General features: G+C 37.6%; 1 protein-coding gene across 1 annotated transcript in view; it reads right to left on the reverse strand.

Moving 5' to 3' along the window:
• Positions 1-24,509, reverse strand: part of ADAMTS3 (ADAM metallopeptidase with thrombospondin type 1 motif 3) — a 229,285-nt gene that overhangs the window by 14,617 nt on the left and 190,159 nt on the right. Inside the window, exons 6-17 of the mRNA XM_024577370.3 lie at positions 20,132-20,215; positions 18,103-18,259; positions 17,253-17,358; positions 16,559-16,702; positions 15,965-16,097; positions 13,879-13,992; positions 11,942-12,087; positions 10,376-10,551; positions 9,072-9,205; positions 7,124-7,247; positions 3,707-3,787; positions 1,590-1,753 (exon numbers count right to left, since the gene is read on the reverse strand). Coding sequence (XP_024433138.2) covers positions 1,590-1,753; positions 3,707-3,787; positions 7,124-7,247; positions 9,072-9,205; positions 10,376-10,551; positions 11,942-12,087; positions 13,879-13,992; positions 15,965-16,097; positions 16,559-16,702; positions 17,253-17,358; positions 18,103-18,259; positions 20,132-20,215 — 1,563 coding nt within the window. The remainder of the gene's footprint in view (positions 1-1,589; positions 1,754-3,706; positions 3,788-7,123; positions 7,248-9,071; positions 9,206-10,375; positions 10,552-11,941; positions 12,088-13,878; positions 13,993-15,964; positions 16,098-16,558; positions 16,703-17,252; positions 17,359-18,102; positions 18,260-20,131; positions 20,216-24,509) is intronic.

Here is a 24,509-nt window from a genome sequence, read left to right on the forward strand (position 1 = left end):
AGATTATAAAGTTCCCTCCAGAAAATGTAGATTATAAAAAAGCACAAAAAAATCACTCATAATTCTACTAAACCAGAGGAAACTGAAGTTACTTCTATTATTTTGGGATATAGCCTCAAGATATTTGCATACTGAGTGTGTGTGTGAACACACTCATGCACACCCACACTCTCTCTGGACTTGCTTATTTCACTAAATGTGCTATACACAGTTCCCCCAAACAGTAAATACCACTTGGAGACATAATTGTAAATGCCAGCATAGTGTTTAATCCTAATGGCTGGGTGCATTATTTAACTACTGACTTATAAATATTTGTATTGATTAGAATTTATCCCCACCTTTATGACGATTTCTGATTTTCCTTAGGGGGCAAAAGGGTACAAACACTTTATAGTTCTTATGACAGACAGATGAACGGCTTTTCAGAATGGTTAGAAAAATTACCACTTTCAAACTGAGACAGTATATGGAAGTGCCCCAGTCCAGCACTACCTATTATATAATTTCCATCTTTACTACCCGAATGGGCAAAGGGCTGTTGTTTTAGTTGTTATTTACTTGATAAAAAGTAAAGCTGAGTTTTCCTACGTTTATTACTCAGCTAAGTGAGTTTTGTCTGCTGTATACTGCATGTCCTCTTTCTGTGAAATGGTGTGTGTGTCTTTTTCCCCGAAGATGAAATAAAGATAGTAATTTTTTAAAAAAACATTGCAAATAAGAGTCAATTTATTTGCTTTTAAAATTTTGTGTACAGCAAAGAATTCTTTTTCCAAAAAAAATTAGTTTTTATTGACTTCCATGTAGCTTTTATAGGATTATATCAATTATACAAGGGGAAAAATGTGCAATTCATTGGTATTTAATACGAACTTTTAGAAACAGCTTTTGTTTGAGAAATCAAGTGATATCAAGCCACTAAAATGAAGGATGTGATTATCTGGGTTTTGTTCTCTTTTTCCCCCTTAGCCTTTGTTTTTAAAACAGCATTAAAAAATCGAGTGCTGGCTTTCACACGCTAGCAAGAGATCTAGTGCTTTCCACTCCAGACAGCCTAGCCCCAGGCTTCAGGCCTCCCGGCCTGGGGTCCCGGCCCTTTGGACAGGAAAGGAAGAGCATGCTGACAGAGCACTGCTGGTCCACAACGGGCTACTCTAGCTGCAAATCTCCTTATCACTCCAGCCCATTGTTCCCTGTGTCCACACCACTCTCAGGGGGCAGAGTCTCCAGGCCATCTTCCCTGGAGGTTAAATGGCAGACTCCAAGACAAGACACCTGTGCAGCTGGAAAAGAATGCAGTGTAATTATGCAAAAGTGAGAGAGAGCTTAGGATTGCCTATCATTCACACTTAAAGTTTTGATTATTGTATGTTTTCTATAAAATTATCTAACCTGTGGAATGGAATGATAGTTCAAAAATAAACTCAAATACATTTAGACAATTAATTTTTGCCCTAGGTAAATGGAATTATTTAAAAAAAAAAACAACCAACTAAATATTCAATGTATAAGGTAAAAGTGTTTTCAGATAAGGTACTAAAAAAATTATAACTTATCCAACTAAATAGTGAGCCCAGAATGCCACATACCAAAACAATAACAGGATCGTGTAGAGGTCCATCGGTGTGAAGAGTTTCAATGTCATCTTCAATGTTATAATCCCATTCCACGCCAAGGTCAATGAAGGTCCGTGACTTGGCTTCTTCCCCTTTGCCATTTAAAATATAGTGTCCTGTAGCCTGGTTCTTAATAGCTAAAGGGAGGAAAATGAGGAACCAGCAGACATTTTATTTTATCATATTCCAGATTTGATGATCCATATTAAGTTTATCTGTCTCCTTCTATAAATCAAAGACTGTTTCTTAGCATCAAACAAATCAAAATGAGTGTTAGTTCTGATATGAGTCCCATTTCCTTCAATAGGTCTTTAAAATCCTCAAGAAGGATTTCTAACTATTCAAAAGCAATAATAAGAAATTTACATTGAAGATAAAAATTAGGAAATGTTCCCATTTGAAAATATTGTCAAAGAGGTTAACAGTTTTAAACTCATTCAATCCTATACATTTCCTCAGAAACATGGGAATATTTTGAAAATAAGGGATACTTCTATAATAATTAATGCAAATCATGTATGTTAGTTCAGCATGTAACATAATGGCTTATTTATTTACTGTGTATCTCTTTCAAGTTAGTAAAAATATTTATAGGTACTCAACATAATTAAACTCATTTTTAGTTCTTATGACTATAAAATTCCAAGGTCACATCCTCTACTTATATGGCTAGTAAAGCTGTTTAATGGCTAGAATTCTTTTTTTTAAAGATTTTATTTATTTATTTTTAGAGAGAGGGGAAGGGAAGGAGACAGGGAGGGAGAGAAAAAGTAGCTTCTCACGTGCCCCCCATCAGGGACCTGGCCAGCAACCCAGGCATGTGCCCTGACTGGAAATCAAACCAGCGACCCTTTGGTTTGCAGACCCACACTCAATCCATTGAGCCCCACCAGCTGGGGCTAATGGCTAGAATTCTTAATGTAGTATAGATCTACTATATATTATAAAATAAAATACTTTCTTAATGAATAAAAATAAATGACATTTTCAAGTTTGGAAGTATTTACCAGCATATAATGATGTAGAAAATAAAATTTCATATTAACACCATTACTGCAAATGTACAGAAAACATGAGCAATTTAAGTTGAATAGATTGATTCTTAGTGAGTTTTAAAACTAGTCTAATTTTTCCAAAGATAATAATCTGAATGCTAAGGATGAAAAATAATTAATTTTAATTACTGAAAAAATAACTCCAATAATTAAAATTCCAGCTTACTGCTAGACTGCCAGGGAATCTAGTGGAGGATATAATTTAAATGCTAAAAATATTCTATGAAATACCATTTTTTAAGTCACACATTAAAAGAACAATTTTCTACAAATTTTCATGGGGTTGACAGATGACACCTTAGTTTCAGAAGTCTTAGCGCTTTAATAGGTCAAGGACTACGTGAAAGTTACATTCACACTTGTACACAGACTCTGAAGTGCATTTCTACACGATCCCCTCATAAAGGAGGAAAAGAATCTTCTTTTGGAAATTATAAACAGCCATGCGAATGGGTCTGCATGTACCAGTCAGAAACTGGACACATAACAGATATTAGGAAAATTTTCATTAGACTAGTATAACTCACATGTGGTTGCTGTTTAGTCAAAGAACTTAAAATGCAAGAACAGTAAGGAGAGGCATACAGTATGGTTTAAACCAAAATATCAGAACTAATTTGTCATAATAAATATGGCAAATTTTCTGATACTATCCATAATTTGGTGCATTTTAACATATTTATTTTTTCTTACCCCCTAATGCAGAGCAAAAATGCAAATGTATCAATTTGTCAAATGATTTTTTCTTCATGTAATAACGAACCAATTGAGGTTCCAAAAAAAATTAAAGCTCTAATTTTGAATATTTCTTGTTTTAAAGAAAGAATATTTGGGAGAGCTGCCCAACAGTCACATAACAATGCATATGTATATAACTTGAATCCTGCAAATCCAGGTACACATATATACACCTACATACATATCTATATATACATATATACCCCTACACACATATATCTATATATAGATAGGATTCTTTGACATTTCCACATTTAAGTGCACGTTAAAGCAGAGGCAGCAGTTAGAAACACTTACCAAGAACATGAGGAGAAGCCTCGTCTTCTTGGATTAACACATGTCTGGCACCAGGGGGGATATCAAACATCTTAAGGTACCCTTTGCATGTGTGGTGAATATTGTAGGAAGCAAAGGAGAAAACAAAAGCCACACCACGGTTAGATGAGCGCTCCGGTCCCACTGCCCCTGCACGCCGAAGAGGGCATACATAAACTGAAAGAAGCCGTTTCAGAAATTAACTTCAAAGCACTGGTAGCTTGTGTGACATCTGGCATGAGATTAGGGCAAACCTTTTTTTAAAAAAAATTAAAGAGGAAGAAAAGAGTTAATCTTTCCAACCTATTAGCCATTTATTTTGTGTTGACCTGTGAATTGGGTCAACAATAACTCAGGCAAATTCTATACTTTCCTGGCTCCTTCCATGTGATTTTTAGTTTTATAAACCACTCTTGTGAAGTGGGACCAGTTTTTAGAGTATTAGTTGAACTTCTGAAAATATTTTATCAGCCTATATAGTATGTTAAAAGTCTAAGTAGCAAGTAGTGAAAACTTCTAATTAATAAAATATCTTGATATTTAAAACCTGCCTTATTCTAGAAAATTACAAAAGGAAAATCAGCAAGCATTCTTCTTGTGATAAGCAACTAATTTTAAGCTTTCAACAAGTATTATAGTAGGAATGTGTTAAAATACATATTGTACATTTGACCAAGCCATTTGGTCAGAAAATGCCTGCAGGTCGTCAAACACACCGTTCACACGCACCCTAGCCTCCAGCTGCTGGTGCAAATAAAGAAATAAATAAATAAATCCAATAGGTGCAATGGCTCGCCTTGGGTTTTAAAATCATATCAATACTGTTATAGTCAATTTCATATGTAACAGAATTTCTTAGTGATATCACATATTCTAAAAATTATCTTAAGATCACTTAGAATTAAGACCGCAGCTATAAATCAACAATCGTCAGGGAAAAAATAGAGAAATGAAGTGTTACATCTCATTTCCATCAAAAAGTAAGCAAATAGAGGAAGATGATGTAAATGATACCTTATAAAATATCCAATTCATATACTACAGGATGAGTATTGACAGAAATTCAGTTATAAACTCATAACTGCTGATGGAATGAGAAAGAAACATGCTTGCCACTTGTATATAGACAATTACTAGCTACCTATGGGTAGTCACAATAGTCATTAACAGCTTAACTAAATGGAATAGTGATTTTGGGCCTGAGTTTTGGGCACCTGAGCCAGAAGGAAGCCCAATACATGGAAAGTGCCATGTTTGCCTGAGTGCTCAGTGCCTGTGAGTCACATGCGTAAGATGCCCAGGACAGCGAAACAGCTTGATTCATTTATGGATGCCCATCTTTCTGCAGTTTGCTACAACTTACCCAGTACATTTTTAGCTTCCCTTGTTTCAGCAAGAGAAATATTACGAGCTCCTTTGGGTAAAGTGAAGGCGCCTCTCGTTTTCCCTTAAATAGAATGTCTTTCATTAGTGGAGGTTTCATGTTTATCAAAGTCTTGTTGTTTCATTGACTATATAAGCTATATGTATATGTATTATTAGGTAAGTTAAAATACGTTTTATAATTCTATATGTTGAAGTCAAAATGCATTTATAATAATTAGCTAATGCCAATAAAGTATAAATAGTCAATGAAAGTAAGACTAAGCATGAATGAGAATATAGGTGATTTGAAGTTGAATACTTGCAGATTTCATTTTCCAGCAACTTCAATTCTTTATGGCACCTCTTGCTTAAATGTTTCCCTGTTGGAATAGGTTAATTAGTCTTTAAATGACTATAATAACAGCCTTAGTGCAAAGAAATGGATGTTAGATTATCTTTCAACAGTTTAAATCTGTTTGATTGATGAAAGTTTTCTTCTGTTCGTCCGACCTTGATTTGCAGGTTTAGCATAATTTTTGAGGTATGTGAAAAAAGATATCACTATCTCATATTACGCACAATGTATAGAGTAAATGAGTATGGCAGAAACTTTTTTTAGTACATTCATTCACACTGGAAATAAACCAAATGAATTACTTTACATCTAAAATAATCATATATAACTGTGGTAAAGCACCATAAATTACTTCATAAAGAGATGGAGAAAATTACATTTTACTGCACCAAAACATTATGTATATAATATTCTAATTCTGTTCACTTTATTAAAGTAATATAGTCAGCTGGAAATGGCAATATTTGCTTTTTAACAATGTTCACAAATTACCACCCAGGAATAACAGACATCCATAACTAAAGTAAGGAATGCCTAAGAGAAACACGTTAGAATAGTCCCCCAGCTCTGCCCCTGTAAGTATGTCAAAGAGCAATGCACATGTTGGGGAATTGGCTTGAGTGGGGTAGCTGAGGTGTAATGGGAATAAAAAGAACTAAGAGAATTATTCCATTCGGATGAAGACCAACTTTTTTATATGTTCTTTTCTCCTAAAAGAGAAAATTACAACAAGGTACTCAGTCAAAGTAAACCAAAATTCTTTGTTTTATTTTGTTTTCCATCATTCTACAAAGGACAACTGCATACTGACAGGGATTTGGGTAATGGAAGAGAAGTTTCTCAAGGAAAGCACCACATCAAATGTGTTTTTAATTGCAGAAGTGTCAGAAACATTTGTCCAATAAATGCTTATTGAATAGTTAAATATTTGTAATAAACTCAGAAAGTTTATTAATAAATGTTTGTATAAATATTTTATTAAAATTCAAAAAATAAAAATTCAAATGGATAATTATAATACTGTTAATATGTTTGCATATTATTTTTGGGGGTTTTTTTGTTGTTGTTCATCTGTTGAAATTTACCATATGCCTAAGACCAGGTCATTGATTGTTTAAAATGCACAAAACTCACACACATAAGAAATGACACCTCAGGTTATTTTTGGTTGTACCTCAATTTTGTTTAATATAAAATTTAAAAAGTTATGTGAAATATGGACCCTAGATGTATAGATTTATAAATAGGCAAAACCTATTCACTTTTAAAATAAAAGAAGCAAAAATAATATGTTATATCTAAAGTTTTGTGATTTTTTAAACTTCTGATCAACAATTTATGTGCAACAGAAAATTCGAAGTAAGCACCAATTCTAATAATTAGGTCTAATGCATTTTATTAAAAGCAAAATAAAACAAAACAAAGATTTTAGCTAGCTACTATAATTGATAGTGATTTATTTGTTCTTTATCAAAGTTTAGTAGATAATTTTTTACAAATGCTACAGACATGAACTCCATGTTTTTTTTAACAGTTCCTTAAAAGGTCATCTGAATAAAAATAAATCAGCAGTTAATATTTTATTATGTTTATAGAGAAAAGGCTGCATTCCTAAAAGAAGTCTCAAAAAACACAAATCATAGAGAAGGATACTAAATGCATCAGAGGCGGCATCTTACCAAGCTTCCTGGGAGTTCTGGTGAAGGTCCCCTTCACAGTTCGACAATGGGAGTTATCTCCTCCACAGACGCCACACTTATCCTCAACCTTGTTAGAGCCGATTTCTTTATCACAGCCCACTTTCTGCAGAAAGAAGATGTTAAATGTGGCTAATTTTAATGTGTCAAGGCAAGGTTAGCACCCTAGAGAATGATGACCTTGTTTAATCTGGAACACACAGTCAGGCCATTTGCACCAAACTTTTGTTCTAACCCTGATTTATAATACCTCCATCTTTTAAAGAACTACTATGCAATCAAATGACTTGTGTTCCAGGTTAAATTGTACTCCAGGATAAACTTCACCCAGTCTAGGGACCATTATACATAGTTATCATTATTAAGCACAGATGTTGTAGTAGATGCCAAGGAGACAAAAGTAAGTTGCTGTTTTTCCCTGGTTGCTTTCATATTTATAAAATGAATAATGAAATAGTGAGTTGTACATTAGTACAAGCTTTACAAGTTTGCTAGGCATGTAAGACAAAACTCCACCAAAGTAGTAGAGATATTCATAGGTTCCTGAAGGAATCAAGTGTGTGGAAATGTGTTTCAAGAATGCAAAGGGATTGCTCTGGCCACGTGGTTCAGGTGGTAGGAGCATCATCCTGTACACCAGGAGGCTGGAGGTTCAACCCCCGGTCAGGCTGCATACAGAAGGCAACCAATTGATGTTTCTGTCTCACATGGACGTTTCTCTCTCTCCTTCTAAAATCAATAAACATATCTTTGGGTGAGGATTAAAATAAAAGAATACAGAGGGATTAAAAGAGCCATGCAAATTGTATATTCATGGGAAGTGGGGTCATAGAACAATATTTAACCATATTTAAACCAATGGAAACTTGGTGTGGTGTGACAGGGGAAGCAAAGTGGAAAATTTGCAAAGCATGGGCTGTGAAAGGCCTTGAGTACCAGAGGAAGAGAAACATTTTCACATTAACTGAACAGGGAACTACTGAAGGCTTTCTGAGCTGGGGCAGCTCCTTAACGTAAATCAGTGTAGGGTACGTGACATGCCACTGCACTGGTAGGTCCGGGATGAGAGTGTGCAGAGGAAATAATGACCCCGCATCCTTTGATGTACTACATACTGTGGGAGGTGAAAGATGAACAAACCCCCAAGTGCACTTTTGGGAAAATTTCAGACCAACTATGAGGCATCCCCACACTTAAGATTCATGAATATAACACTAGTTGTTCTGAAGTGAAAATAAGTCAAACAGGAAGAAGCAATGTGTTCCGTGAATAAGGATATTTCAGATGACGGCTCTGGGGGAATAAGGAGTGGAGGGATTGAACAACAACGAAAACATCATGGACATGGATAACAGTGTGATGATGGCGGGGGTGGGGGGGAAGAGGATATAGGGGTGATAAATTATAATAGAAAAATACAATAAACTATTAAAAAGGATAATTTCATATCAATTTCACATGATATATGAACATGAGTAAGAAAACAAACTGCATTTAAAAAAGATTAAATAAGATAAAAACACAGTTTTTGCATCTTCACTACTATGGTTCAGATGTTAAATTCAATGTTTAAACTTAAAGTCAATTGGAAGGTGAGAGAAGGAGAGAATTATCTCTTAAAGAAAAGACAAAACACATTTAACATTGAAATACTCAAAACAAAGGCATTGTTTCCAAACTGTATTCCCAACCAGCAAACATCAGAGTAATGTGGTTTGCTATTAGGGAAATTGTATTTAAATATTCATTTGGCCAGTGAGCAAAGTTTGATTTTATTAAGTGCTGTTTCTCCCAGATTTAGTTTAGCTACTGAACTACTCATACATTCACATCATAATGTGATTTCGCAGATAAGGAATGGTTTAAAAACTTGGAAAACGTGCAGATGAATGTTAGGTAAGGCAGATGCACAACACTGCACGGCGCTTACCACACACTCTCCTCGCACGCAGATGCTGTACGGGTCTTTGTAAGAGCAGCGCGTTCCGTCGTGCACCAGCTGTTTCAGGTACGCGACATCTCCAGTCTCTTTGGATTGGCAGTACAGGTGGCATCTTTTCTTGGCTGCATAAGATGGAAAACTAAATCAACTATTTATATAAAATGGTGTATTTCAACAATATAGTTTATTTTTTAAATACAAAATCTCAATGTGATTTCCTGAAAACAAAACAGGGTATAAATAAATAAAGAGGGGAGGAAATTATATATACTTAGCAGACTTTTTCAACCAGGGTGACCATCTGATTTAACATCGAAACTGGGATACTTTTGAGAGTGAAAAGGGGCTCTGTCACTAATTCTACCAGGACAACAGGTCTAACCTGGGGCTATGCCAGGCCACTCAGGTTGCATGGCAACCCTAGATTTAACCACAGCTCTTCAAAAACTTTAAATCAGAACCACTTCACTTTTAGTGATGCTTAGAGTGCCGGAAGAGTTTCTCTTTCATTTGACTCAGTGATCTAGGAAAGTTTCTGAATTTGTGTAACCTCATTACATTTATTATAATTTATGTGACCAAAATAGATTTAAAAAATGCATTTTTATTAATGCGTTGTACCTTTGAATTCCTACATGGATGCATCTTTCTTTTAAAACAGCTTTTCAACTGAACTCAGCAGTGTATTATATCATATGCCAATCATGTAACTATTTTTTTTATTTAGTCAAATAAGAAATATGATGAGACATTTTCATTTGAATATATTTAACTGAAAGTTTAAGGGTTAGAAGTGAAACATTAAAAGGGAGCTTTCAAGTGTATTTTTTAATAACCAGCATACAGTACAAAAGTAAAAAGGTTATGAAGTTTCTGTTATTATTAAATAGTAGTCTTTTTTCTTGTTCCTGACCCCATTAGAAAATAGCTACATTTTCCTTTAGTTATTCAGAAAGGACAGATCACAATATTCCAAAAGTGTTTCCTAGGAGAGGGATTTCCGTTGAATGAGGAAAACTCAACATCTCTTCCACGCTTTTCATTTTGTTGGATTTCCCCTGGTCTTTTCAGTAGTGATGGGGGTAGTGCTACTTGTGGGAACTATTCCAGAATTCTCACCTCTCTAGAGAAAGGAGGATGTTAGCCTTATTCTTGGAAACCCAAGAAACCCTGTAAGCACCAAGGTTTCTAAGTTACCAAGTAGTGATCAAGAGTCCAAGGGAATGGTGAAGACGAAGCATAAACTCGAAGTCACCATGCGTGCAGGAGGAAAGGAGCAGGCTGCTACTCACGGTCAGGATGTTCATATGGCATCCAGTGGTGTTTGCTGCTCTGGTATTCAAAGTGGGAGTTACGCTGCTGGCACTGCTGCGCTCTGAAGTCCTCAAAGTGTTTTTGGCATTCTTCTGTATTACAAAGCTGGTACTCAAAATTAACACCCGGACAATCCTGACCACCATTGATGGGCCTAAAGAAAAGACAACATTTAAAAAGGCCTCTTGGCCCCTGCTGGTGTGGCTCAGTGGACTGAGTGCAGGCCTGTGAACCAAAGGATCGCTGGTTTGATTCCCAGTCAGGGCACATGCCTGGGTTGCAGGCCAGGTCCCCAGCAGGGGGCGAGCAAGAGGCAACCACACATTGATGTTTCCCTCTCTTTCTCCCTCCCTTCCCCTCTCTCTAAAATAAATAAATAAATAAATAAATAAAATATTTCACAAAAAAGGCCTCTTGGCTCCAGTCCAGCCATTGAAGCTTGCAGGCATAGTGCTCAAGGGAGGGCAGAAAGCCAGAGCTTCTGAGCTGCCAGCACCAAGTGAATGAACTCATACTTCCTAATTTCAATTCCTTTCCAAAAGCACCATCCTTTCCCCTCCCCTCCCTGCTGGGGGTGGGGGGTGGGGAGAAAAAGGGGTGAACCCAAAACTCAACTTAAATTGGCTTTTTAAACAGTGTATTTTAAATGCATGGCAAAGTATATAATGGAATAAAAAATATAGGCTCAGGAAATTTTTATTTTCTACCATGCATGAGACATGTAGGTGCAACTCAAAGAGATTCTGACCACAGCTCTATGCCTCAGTTTCCCATCCTTTCTTCCTTAAGAGAAAAATTGAGAGAATTAGGTGAGCTTACATATTTAAAACACTTAGCACAGAGTGTGGCTCATAGTGAAACTTAGCTGCTCTTACTACGGTAATTTTTACTGTTTTTGTGTCTGCCACTAATACTACCATCATCTCTTCCTGTGAAGACAGGTGTGTGACACTCAGTCTTTATAAAGGACATGCTCCGAGCCTTCCTGCTGCCAGGGACACAGCGCTGCTCACATGTTAAACCCTAGACAAGGAAGAATGTCTGAAGATTGATATTTTGGTCATTTTTTTCCTTTAGAAAATATATTTTCTTGAGCATGCTAGAGGGATTCGATCAATTTAGTCCGAGGGAATAAATGGATAACTTCTCCAACAATTCCTGACCTTGCACCTTTTTTGTTGCCCCACCCAGAAGCACGCCCTCCCAACCCCAAGTGAGCGAGCATCTGTAGTTGGTGCTGCTGCCGCCCTGACACACCTGTGCCTCTTACAGTGGATCTCAGGGCTTCCCCTGCTCAGCTTCTTAATATTCCTAAGCAGTAATTTCTTAAAAATCTGTGATCTTCACTCAAGCCTCTCATCTTCACCATTGACTACTCTTCGCAAAATTGATAAATGGAGATTTACCCAAAATAGACAGTTACACCCTTAGTTTTCATGTTCTGTATTTTAAATGTATTTGATGAAACAAAATAGTAATAACAGCACATTGAAGCATTTTCTGGTCTATACAAAAATAACCAGAATTACAGGGGTTGTACTCACATTGGATTATTGCACTGGCGTGTTCTGAAACGAACACCCGTCCCACACGTCCGGGAGCAGGAGCCAAATTTGGTCCATGACCCCCAATTGCCATCTTGTTTTTGTTGATTCGCATTCTTCCACATGCAATGGCCCTTGTAGCACCACTTAGGAAAGTGACAACGGTTAACAATTACGACAGTCATGCCTGTGCTGAACTGAAGTCGTTGCAAGAGAAATGCAAGGGCTTCATTCCCCCCCTTGCCCACCAGGTGAAAATGTGTTTAAAATTATCCAAAAGTAATTATAAAAATTAGGTCCCCTATACAAAGGGTAGTTTAGACTTGTGTTTTTAAGTATAAAAATGAAATAATAACTAATTCATTTTGATGAGTTTTTATGAGATACCTTTACGAGTGAGTATCAAACATAACCAATAAAAATGATCTGAGCACCTAATTTTCTGGTGGGAAACATGGAAATTTGGGCCCCAGAAAGGAGCATGAGTGATGCAAGACCGTCTGACCGACCAGGAAGTAACGAAGTGGGAACTACTGGAACCCTGATTGCATTCGGGCAGCTGAGCACCCAGCAGGTGTGAGTCCTTTTCCCTTCCAACATTTTGACTTGTTTCTTCATTCTATATACAATAAAAGTGTTTCTTAAAACTCCATGTTAGTAAATTTAAATATAACACAAATGTGTTTAGGGAAGTTGATGTTCAGAGTTGATTTGGAGGCTATCTTTTTTATAAAGCAAAAATGAAACAACTCATTGTTGCTCTTGTTTTTTAGTCAAAAGTTTGTAATACTAGATTTTCCCACAGCAACACACAGTATGTAGTCTGTTTAGCATAGTGACTAATGAAGTTTAAATACAAATAGTGGCAGGTTTTTATTATTATTATTATTAATGCTTGTAATCCTCATTGCAAGTATAGTTTATACACATTTGAAATGGAGCTTTAAAGGGCTTTAAAAGAACTAAAAGCTATATAAATTTTCTTTGCCAGCTTTTGGTCCTGTCTACAATATCTTATTTCCAAACTAATCAAGGCACTTCAGCTTGAGTTCTTAACATGCCTTTGTTTGGAGATGGGTGATCTTTCCCCTTAGGAGTAGGGTAGCTCGGCACCTGGCCAGTTTCTGAGCATTCAATCCTGACTGCACAATTTGAGATTTAAAACCTCTGGGCTTCTTTCCCCAAGGAGCAAGGCCAAATCTTCTGTATAAATTCTCAGGACTTTATTTCTGGACAATTTTCACAAGGAGAGGGAGGCCAGCAAGTAAATCAAATCCCATTCATAGGGTCCCAGATATTCTGCTGAGCTGCTGCTTCCTAGTCTATCTGTAGTGGGCTGAAGAGTGGGGACTCAGAGATGTCAGGTCCTAGAATCTGTAAACGTAACCTTATTTGGAAAACAGTCTTTGCAGATATGATTAAGTTAAGGACTTTGAGGGGAGATTATCCTGGATCATCCAGATGGGCCCTCAAGGCCAGCATGTGCATCCTCATAAGACAGGGGTGGAGGGACACCTGCATACAGAAGAGGAGAAGGGGGCAATGGCGTCATGAAGTTGGAGGCTGAAGTGGTGGAGACACAAGTCAAGGAATGTGGCAGCCACCAGATGCTGGAAGAGTCTCCAGCAGAGCTTCTGGAGAGAGGATGGTCCTGCTCACACATTGGTTTTGGTTCTGTGAAACTGATTTGGGCTTCTGGCATCCAGAACTGTGAGAAAATAAAGCTCTGTTGTTTTTAGGCACTGAGCTTCTGGTAATTTGTTATAGGGGTCATTCGAAACTACTACACAATGTTAGTTAGTACATTATCACAATGAAACCTCATGTACTAGGGTATCCATAAAAATGACAGTACAGCTATGTTCGTCATTTCCCAGACTTTTAAAGGTGATTATTACGCCACATATCTTAAGTCTTCATGGTATGGACAGACTCACTTTTCCAGCAGCACATTCAGTCCCGTCAAGTGGGGGCCCCTTTTTAGTCTTACAGAAGTAGGGGTTATCAGGGTGGCTACACCACAGCTGCTTGCATGGGTCAAAGGTTCGGAACTGGAAGAGAGAGAATCAAAATCTCAATGAAATGCAGACGGCAGGATATGTACCAACAATATCTTCTATTCAATTTCTTCACATCATGTTCCTTGGATATTTTAATTTCAGGTTAAATTTAAAGTCAAAGTTGTGGCATGATGAGAAAAAAATACTGCCTAAGGATTCCAAGTAGAGACTATTTTTAGTTTGCTTTTCTAAAATAACAGTGATAACCAATGATTTGTCTGGGATTCTCTAGTTGACTCTTAATATTTCTGCATGCCACTTCTATTTTGTGTTTTTCAAATAGTACTGGAATTTAAAAAAGTAATTATTATGAACATTTTAAATATATAAACTTATTATAATGGTTTTGCAGCTCTCAAGCTATCAGAATGGCTCCTCTTAATCCCTGTAAATGTGAAGCAGTCAGATATAAGTAATAAAAATGCCCATCATAAAAAGCTGACTAAAAGCAGAAAGTATTTGTCAAACTTTCTATGTAAGATAGTGTATTCTGGGTACAACAAACTATTATAGTACATTCATGTGGTTTATAAAATACTTTCCATATATTTGAGCCTCATAACAATCCGTGGCTGAGAATATAAGGGTTACAAGGTAAGGCTGTAGTTATTGTTACAAGTAAGGCAGTACCAGAACCCAACTAGAATCTTAGTTTTCTCAGTCTTAAGAATATTTTTTATTTTCCTAAAATATCACATGACAATACCCTAAGTATGTGTCAGCACACATACTTGTATGTGTTCTTTGCCTGTCTGCTTTCCTCGTAACTGTAAACATCTTACCACTCTTTAGATAGATTTTTAAAAATTCTTAAATACCAATTTACCTGCATGTCATTGGCTACACCACCAATTACACACAGCCTGTGGCCAGAGCTCTTTCTTAATTAGTTCTCATTTTGGACCTGGGTTTTTTGTTCTAATTCCTGTTATTTAATTCGGACACTGTACTTTCCCACCATATTGAGCCCAAGTTTTAGAATTTCCAGGTCAAAACAGTAGTGGAGGTGATAGGAGCTGACAATGTACAGTGGACGGTCCAGATGGTTGTAGCCATCTGCATGTGGAAGATTTCAAACAGCACATCATTTATTGCTAGTACCATGAAATACTTATTTTTTTTTGCTCTAACACATACAGTTTGCTCCAGCACTTAAAAAAGCGCCCCCTTTTTTAATGAACTACTAAATCTCAACATGGAAACTTAAAACATACCTTTAATTTCAAAAGCTACACAGAAGGCTGGCTTCTGGATTCCACAGAGCATTTACTATGTGCCTGCATCATGCTAAGTACTTCAGTTGCATTATCAAATTGAGCCCTGATCTATTTCTATGAGATAAACACTATCATTATTCACATTTTATACAGGAAGAAACTAAGACAGAGAGATAAAGAAGGTGCTTGAAATCCCACAGCTGGTAAGTGTCAGGTCTGGGCCCCCAGGGCCTGGCAGTCTGACTACAATGCCCGTGTTCCCCACCCCGTGCTCTGCAATGTGATTCTCACAGGAGCGTGAACCAGCACCGCCCTTCCCTGGGGTCACAGCTACAGGACCCTGGCCAACAAGCTGATGAAAAGCAACCTGTCTAATGCTTAAAAGTCATCTCTAAAGGTCACAAAAACCAAAGGAGCAACAGGGTAGTTTGGAGCCGGACAGCTTTGGCTTCAGTGTCCAGCTCCCCTATTTACAAGATGTCTGATTTAATTAAGTTGCTTAATCGCTGTAAATCTTGACTTTTTCATCTGTAAAATAAATGTATACCAACTCGCGCGCAGTCTGTCACAGCAGTAAATAAGACGGTATACATAAAGCACTTAGTTTTAACACACAGTGACATGGCAAGCGCAAAACCATTGGAAGAAATCCTCAGACTCGTGCCAGTGAGTCTGCAGAGCTCTCCGAACAGGAGCTATGCAAACAGATTTCAAGACGCAAGATCGACATTGACTGAGAAACGTACCGCGGTGCACATTTTATAACCAACTCCGAAGTCGAAACGACACTGCTCATCCATAGAATAATTGATTCCAGGAAGTTCCGGGAGTTTGGGCCACTCATGTTCAAAAGGGTCATCGAGGAGACAGTCATAGGAACTGTAGGAAGGAAAACATCACGTGTAGTGAAATGTCCCATTCTTTTATCAAGCCCCCCTGAAAACAAAAGTATCCTTAGGTTATATACTCTGGGATTTCATTAGATCACAGAACAAGGTCACAAAAGCATTGCTTTAAAGGTTTTTTTGTTTAAACCTTTCTCAAAAACCTGCTCCTTATCCTCAACTCAAATTTGACCATTAATCCAAGATTCCAGGAATAATTTACTTTAAAAAATCACAGGAAAAAATCATTTAAATTGTAGACTTACGACTTAAAATATTGCAATCATGTTATAGAATCACTGTGCCAAAAGTTCTGGGTCACAGGAAAATGTTTACTGTGAACAACCGTTTTCATTCACTGGGAGTTTTGTTATGAACATGATCCTAAGAGTCATTTTCACATCCATATTTCTTTTATATTATAAACGCTCTCATGACATGCAGAAAGGGACATACTGAATGTATCTTTTCAGTTCTTGGCCGCTGCATCGGGACCAGTGGTAACGATGAAATGCCGCTTGCACCAGGGGAGCCATGACACTTCCCAGAGCAGTCTCCTCTCCGCACCTATTGCCTTGTCCATCGTGCTCCATTCCCAGCCTGGAACACATGTGAGATCTCACTGGTAAGAATCACAGGGGCCAGGCGACTGCTTAATTTCAGTCTTAAAAATAAATACCGTAGGTCCTCAAATTAAGTCATTCTGTTTAATGCAGTTTCCTTAGAATGTTGATAAGATGCCACAGAAACTTAACTCTTGGTTATATCAATTAGCTTATGATAAAACTGGTTTTGTTTTAAGTTGTGTTGCGTAAAGTTGCAGAACCTATGGACAATGTTAAGTAAGGACTTACTGTACAGGAAAATACGTATTTTGTAAGTTAACATGCCTTTTGTGGAGGAGTCACAGGAATTGTGAAATAGAGAACGATCAGACAGAAAGGCCTTCCGTATTTCATAGCAGGGTGTCTCTGCAAGCTAGGCACTCATTTGGTTTCAGTGCATGACCTCTCAGCTGCTCTCAGCCCCTCAGACTTGGCAAGGGACGAGAACTGCACGCAGGCATGCACTGTGCCCAAAGTGCAAACAATACTGAGAGGCAGGGAAGAAAAGACCTTTTTTGGCTTTGTAGCTGTCAACAGTGACTTACACATGGCCAGTTTCATGGGCTACTACAAAAGCAGATGAGAAACCGTCCTCGTGATTCAGGGTACAACTTCTCACTGGATGACACATGCCTGTGACTGGAGCATATCCTGTAGAGAATAACAACTACTTTTATTTTCATTTTATGAGAAAACCCATTAAGAATTACTACTGGACCTTTGCCTAGGGGGTAGGGAGCTTTTCAGGAAACAGAGGCAGTATTATTTCTGCTGCTAGCATTGTGCCACATTCTCTTGGGAAAGCCACAGGTAATCGTCTCTGAAAAGATTCACGGGGTCTGCATTTTCTCCTTTCTTAAAGGAAGGAACTGCCCGGGGTTACCATTCTGGTCTGCCCACCAACTAAGCCTTGTCTTTCTGTTGTAGAGAATGGTCCTTCATATCATGGTACCGATGAAGGGAGCCAGAAATTCCATCAACATTGAAAAGAAAAGCGTCAGTCTTCTCTTGCCAAAGCCAGCATTGGAATTTATTAGATAAATGTAAGCTGGCATTGGAAGAAAGCTCTTGGCAGCAGTGGGTTCTATGGCATCTCTTTCCCCATTCCAAACGCTCAGTGGAACTCACACTGCATTTCACAGCATCCCCTCCGTGCCCCAAATGCACAATCATTATTTTAAAGGGGAGTATAAGTTATTACAGTATTTAAGTGGCATTTCACATTGTGAGTTCCACAGAAGTCACTGGAAGCAATAGAAAGAAAATGTATGCTTGGCTGATGCCTGGTGGAGAGTGGAGGCAGAGACGTGAACATTTGAACAGACTCCCTGATTTAGGATTACTTTGGAAAAGTCATACCCTTAGGGTTTTTTTCCTACATATTAATGGAAATACCTTGCATTCCAGCAGGTCCGAAATCTTGCCTGGTTAAGAAAATTGCATGGTCATGGTGCTCAGAGTGGTTGGGATCTGCTCTTTGCTGTTGGCAAGCCCAGCGGCACACGTTCTCCAGGCTCCTGGACGGGTTTCCCCTTTCTATGAGGCTGATGGACTGCGAGGGAACAGAATGTTGAAGACACACAACATTTGCCCAAAGGCTTCCTTTCATCTCTTTTGCTGAAGTTAACATTTGGGATTACAGCATTTAAATCATGTTCGATAATATTATTTGGGGCTCATGTAGATACCTACTTTAGTTTGGGAGTTCTAAGTGCCCGTGAAGGGCATCTACATACTCTCTATCACCTGTGTGCAAGGTGGCCGACACACATATGGGAGTGTGTGACGCTGAGATTTGCTCACGTGAGGCAAACAATGTTAGTCACTGGTGCAGACCTCTAGCAGTCTAAATATTTCCTACTTCAGTTTAGATTTTTAGTTGCATAGGTAATGAGAAAAAAGAGAGGGAAAAATTCTGGCATGAGACTTATGTCCAGAGCTGTTAAAGATCTTTAGTTAAGATTTTTTTTTTTGGTCTAGAATCAATCAACATATGGGAAGAATATAAGTTCTTCAATGAGCTGACAAAGCTGCTCAAATCTTAGTCAATGAACAGTGGTCAAATTCTGTAAACCACACACTGAAAAACAAACCAACCCTTTTTAAGCTTAAGGCAATGAAGAGGGGTTTACACTTATCTTGTAGGTCGAATAGATGGAGCGAAGTTCCTTGGAATGTTGTTACTATCACATTATGGTCAGGAGTTAAAAGTTCAGAGGGAAAGAGCCCATCCTTCAAAAACCCAGGAAGCACACCTCCAAGAGTAGCTCTGATGAAATGAGAGATTGAACTTGCAACCCGAAATTCACCCTAATTGGCTGATGGGCTAAGAGTTTTGTTATGTTCAGCAAATGTTATTATCAGTGTTTACATTTTTAACAAAAGTAGCTTGGTTTGCTATATGCTGATCACATGCTTCTCCGAACAAATTTAACAACCAATTAAAGGCTGTTAACATCTCCAGCAGGAGTTGACTTGCATTCAGTGTCACGGACACAGTGGGTCAGGTTTATGGCATAAAGGAGATCAATGACACCCTCTCATCAGATAATAAGTGGGTGTTAAACACATAACGAAATGCAAGCATATGGAGTGTTTCTATTTGCTAAATATGTAACTTCATTAGTATTTCGTAACCAGAAGAATTTAACTATGGGAGGAATGTATAATTTTAAACATCAAGAAAACTGTCAAGTTAGTCACTTCCCCTAAGATTTCTCCTCAAAGGGAGACACCTTTCATCCTCTTCATTATTTCATTATTTTTCATTATTTTCATTATTCAAGGACAGGGACATACCTAGAGTCATTGTAAAGTTAACTTCAGTTACTAACAGTTAGTTACATCATATGAAATGCCTACTGTGTGCATTTTGACCCAACTTTTAATTTTCAAAAGGACTAAGACTCTTTAGAATGATAATATTCACTGTGTGCTTTACTTTTCTTAAGTGGAAAGGTAGACACATAAAATATTATCTTTAATTATGTGAGGGCAAGGGTCTTTGTTATTTTTCTTTACTGATATATTTGGAGTACCTAGAAAGCATCTGACATATACACTCTGTATGTTTTGAATGAATAAATAAATCATAAATTTGATAAAATGACAAGACTAAGGAAATCCTCTTTCCTTACAATGGTATTCATTTTTTTTTCATTCATATGATCGTGTCTGATGTCAGGGTGACCATCCACAGCTGTATCAGAGAGAAGAAAAGAAAGGGCATGGTGTAACACAAAAATAGTTCATTATCTGCTCAAATTTGGAGAGCTCCACTCATTTTTCTCCCTTGGTTCAGTGCACCCGAGGTTTACGTGAGATTTATCGGTGCCGTATGTTGGATACAGCTCCAACAATTTCTTCTTCTGTTTGCTAACCCAGTCCTTAATGTCCATGGTTCACATATTTTAAGACGGCTTACCTTTGCATAACCCAGCATGATCATGCGCACCAGGACCACATTTATGTGTACTCCGAGGGATTCATCGTGGTAAATTTCATTCACCTAGAAACAATGCTAATTACTACAAGATAATTGCTAAAAGAAAAGGAGCACAAAGGATTTTATGAGATGCTTAATAATTAAGGGATCAGCCTCCATGTAATCACAAGTACTGCAGTCTTCATTTAAACTGAACTCTTAAATGAAATCTCTGACCTTTGGCTTTGGAATAATGTTAGATATGTAAATTACTGAGCTGGTAAACTCTCGAGTATCATGAACTCAGAGGATATGCTTTAAGAGAATATGGTTGTACAAGTGAGTATCAGTTGAATGTCAGTCATGGATAGAGCTGAGAAAAGCAAAGCTGAGTAACTGCTTTTATTTAATTTTTAAAGTTATTGTGAAATTTCTAAAAGTGACAAGGTATACTGTAAAATTGTAGATATTAGAATTTAAGCAACCTCAGAGGTCATAGTCCAAGATGATTTTATATAAATAAGAGAAAGACAGTAGATATTAACTGACATATAAAAACACAGTAAGTTGTTGGCAGATATGAATCCAAAGTGGACAGTCACTGTATTTTCTGCAGAACCTAGTGCAAATTAGTGTGATAAAGAATTCTTAGTAAGTGTACAAATGCCAGTGGGAGTGGGAAAGGTGAGGTTGTCAGGCTAGATTACAAAGTTAGCTGTTCCCCAGAATGGGGACCCAACCTTTGTCACAGTAACTAAAAGAGGAATGTAGAACCAAATGCACTTCCACTCAACTCTAGGGGGTTTGAATGGTGAGTGCAGCCAATTAAAAACCTACAGAGAAGAGATAGGCATAATCTCAGAGTGAGGCTTTAAACAGAAATATAATTCAAGAATGGCAGAACACTCTAAAAAAGAAAAGAAATTCATGAATCACAAAGTTGTTAAATGCCACACTGACCAAGATGCAGACCATGAAATCTCAAATGAAATGTTTCAAGAATCTAGTGGGACTGCATAGAACACCTTAAAAAACCAACGCCTTAAATGCAGACTATAGGTTTACTTACCGAATTTGTATATGAAACAAAAAAACAGAAGAGCAATAAAATGCAGGAAAAAGATCTGACAACCCTAGTATACACTGAAGATGACAAAGTGTACTTTAACAGGACATAAAGAGTCCTTTTACATGGAAACATGCGTGCATATATGTACATTCATTTACAAATACACACACAAGCACAGAATGGAAAGACCCGATTTAACTCTGTTGGAGCTAAGCTGAGGAGTGAAAAGGAAATGCACGGTCAGGTGTGCGGGTAGGTAGCTCATCCCCACGTCGTCCCAGTGCAGGCCAGAGTACCCCTGAAGTGTTGGGTTCCTTTAGTCTCTGCTGTCATAGAAGAGTTATCGATAAACATGGATATATCCAGAGAAGGGCAAAGAGCCAGGAGCCTAGAGAAAGTGCCACATAAAGAATGACTGGAGAGACACAGTGGCTCAGGGCCTGACACCACACACTAATAGTCTCAGTTGACATCTTGGGTCAACCCCTCATTGTTTGTGGTCTTCAATTTTCTGAGCTTCAATCAAATGGGCATAGTAAGAGCACTATCTCACAGGGTTAGGTAAGGATAAAAATATTTAACTCATGCAAACAATTGCTCAAAAAAACTTTAGTGAGATGGAGGGAGGGATATGAAAGTATAGGAAGTAGGAAAGAAAAATGTAGAAAGAAGACATAATAGCAACCAAATGGAAAAGGGGTTTGATTTATTCTGTGTATTTACATAAAACAAATCTAAGAACCATGAGTAAACACTATTAAGGGGTAGATTTTGAGTAAATATAAGGAAAAATTGAATGCTGGACAAAAGGCTTTTTTCTTATGACCTTTTTCAGAAACCACACCTCCTGTTGCTAATTGAAAACTGCATGTCCCCTCTTCTGGATTAATTATCTAACGAGGAAGTCCTAACATTATAGGCCAATAAAAGCAAAAAGCCAGGCACGTTACTGATATTTTCACCCAGGGACTCATGGATGTTCCAAGAGGCTTTCTGTAAGGCAGCTGTTCTGAATTAGCAACATTGCTTCACTCGACACGTACTTAGCTTAACATAACTGAAATGTAAATACAATCAATGTAAAAAGAAAGGCTGAAAGCAATGTTAGCAAATACACAAGATAGAAGAACAATACTAAAACTAAAGAAAGTAGTTAGGTTTAAGTAAAATGAAGGAATTTCGGGAGCAGAGCTGATGGAAGGGAAGGGGCGCAGACAGCCATCGCAGAGCAGCAGTGATGGCATCAGAAAATCTCAGAATCATTGTGACAATGGCAAATAGTGTCATATCTGAGTTAGTATAATGTACACATAACCCCACTAAATTCATACATTCAACTGTACTTCATGAATTTAAAAGTCAGTACAGTGCCACGAAAGTATAATGGACAAAATTCATGTTGGCAATATTACTCAAATAGATCATATCCACTTTATGAAAATATTACATTATAATATGATGGAATAAAAAGACACATTTAAAAATTTGCCCTTCACCAAAAGAAAGTCACCGTTAGGCCAAGCTAATTAGATAACAGGGTTCTGACGGGACCAAAATTAGGTGTGGGGTGTTCGGGGTCAGCAGGTGTTCGGGGAACAGGTGCACCTGAATTTTATGGGTAGAAATAATCAAACGTAAGGCAGGAATACTTAGACACAGAAGAAAGTTCTCTTTCAGGGTGGCAAATCGACACGTACTAGGTGCCTGTATTATGCAAAGAACTGGATAGCACTCACTGTTTTGCCTTCCAAGGTTTAAAAAGTCGCTTCCTATACATGATTTACTTTTAAAATGAACTTAATAATTTGACTGCTTTTCACCTTTTCAGGCCTAATCAATATTAAGATGCAATGCTTTTATCCTCGGAGACACAGCGGATGTGGGGAGAGCTGGAGAAATAAACAGCACCTCAGGATTAGGTATTCGAAGACCTAATCCTGGACTTTGGTTGCAGCTATGCCACTGATGAACCAAGTGACCTGTTACTCCTGTGACCTCTTTGCGCCTCCCTTGTCTCATTGGCAAAATGTAATTGGACTTGCTCTGCCAATAAGCCACACAACCACCCTTAGCATTCTCCCATGTACCCGTGCAAAATGTTTTAAAGGTCTGTGGATGTATTTTCATAATCTACCTGAAAAGAGCTAGAAAAACAACTGCCCCCATCTTAGTTTTCCCTGAAAAAGATGTCAAGACTCATCCTTGAAATGGGCTTAATTTTAATTAAAAGATTTAGTTTAACTTATCAAAAAATAATTGACTAATTTTTTTTCGAAAATACTGTGTAAATGTTGTACAAAAGCTCTTTCCAGCAGATGGCAGTATGTACATTTCAGAGGAAATAAGGGACAAGCTACTTAACACACCTGAATGTACCTAAATACCAGTGGGTGTGCCTGTCTTTTCCTATATTTACACATAGATAAAATAACTTCCTTAAAATTAAAGAAGCATTCAAAAATATTCTAACCCAAGGAAAACATTGAGTTTTAAATACTTTACTCATTTGACTCTTGAAAGCAAAGAAAAATATTTAAGACATCTTTATTTAGATTGTTTTTTAGTATCATCTGACTAAAACATAAGAGGCACAAAGAAACTCCTTTGACTTGGCTATAAATTAATTGCAAATTTTAACAACCAATAAATGATACACAGAAAAACTAAAAGCATATCACACTCAATTAACCATTTAAATGTATCAAGATGAGCTTAGATAATATTTGTTCAGGCAGCATTTTCACAACTCAGTGACAAGAAAAGCAATTTTTTGTAAGTAACAGCAACATCAACAACACACTGAAACAGCAGCTAAGGCTGCAGAGAGCTTTCTGGGTTCCACACACAGCTCTAAATCCTTATATTAATTCAAGTAACCCTTGCAATAACTTTAGACATATCTCTACTTTACACCTAAAGAAGTTAAGCCCCCTCCCTCCCAAAAGGAGGAGGACTTAGGCAACTTGCCCAAGGTCACACAGTTAGCAGACAGAGCAAAGGAGGAACACTTGGGCAGTCCGACTCCAGGGTCAGTAGCTGGCAGCGCACGGCCCCACCCCACAGACCTGCAGACAGCAGCCCTACCGCCACCCGGCACAAAAGGACTGATGTTAGAGTGACCAACACTAGCTTGCTACCCCTCAGTTCAAGAAACGGGGGAGGAATCATATGGATAAAAAGAACTTAAAATTTCACTTCCTTTTCATAACCTTTCCTTATGTAAATTCTTTTTTTTTTTTTTTTTGGAGAGAAAAAGCTATGTATTTTGGAGTTCTTACCCCCAAATTGGAACATAATGAACTTAAGGTA

Source organism: Desmodus rotundus, chromosome 4 (assembly GCF_022682495.2).
Source record: "Desmodus rotundus isolate HL8 chromosome 4, HLdesRot8A.1, whole genome shotgun sequence".
NCBI classification, from domain to species: domain Eukaryota; kingdom Metazoa; phylum Chordata; class Mammalia; order Chiroptera; family Phyllostomidae; genus Desmodus; species Desmodus rotundus.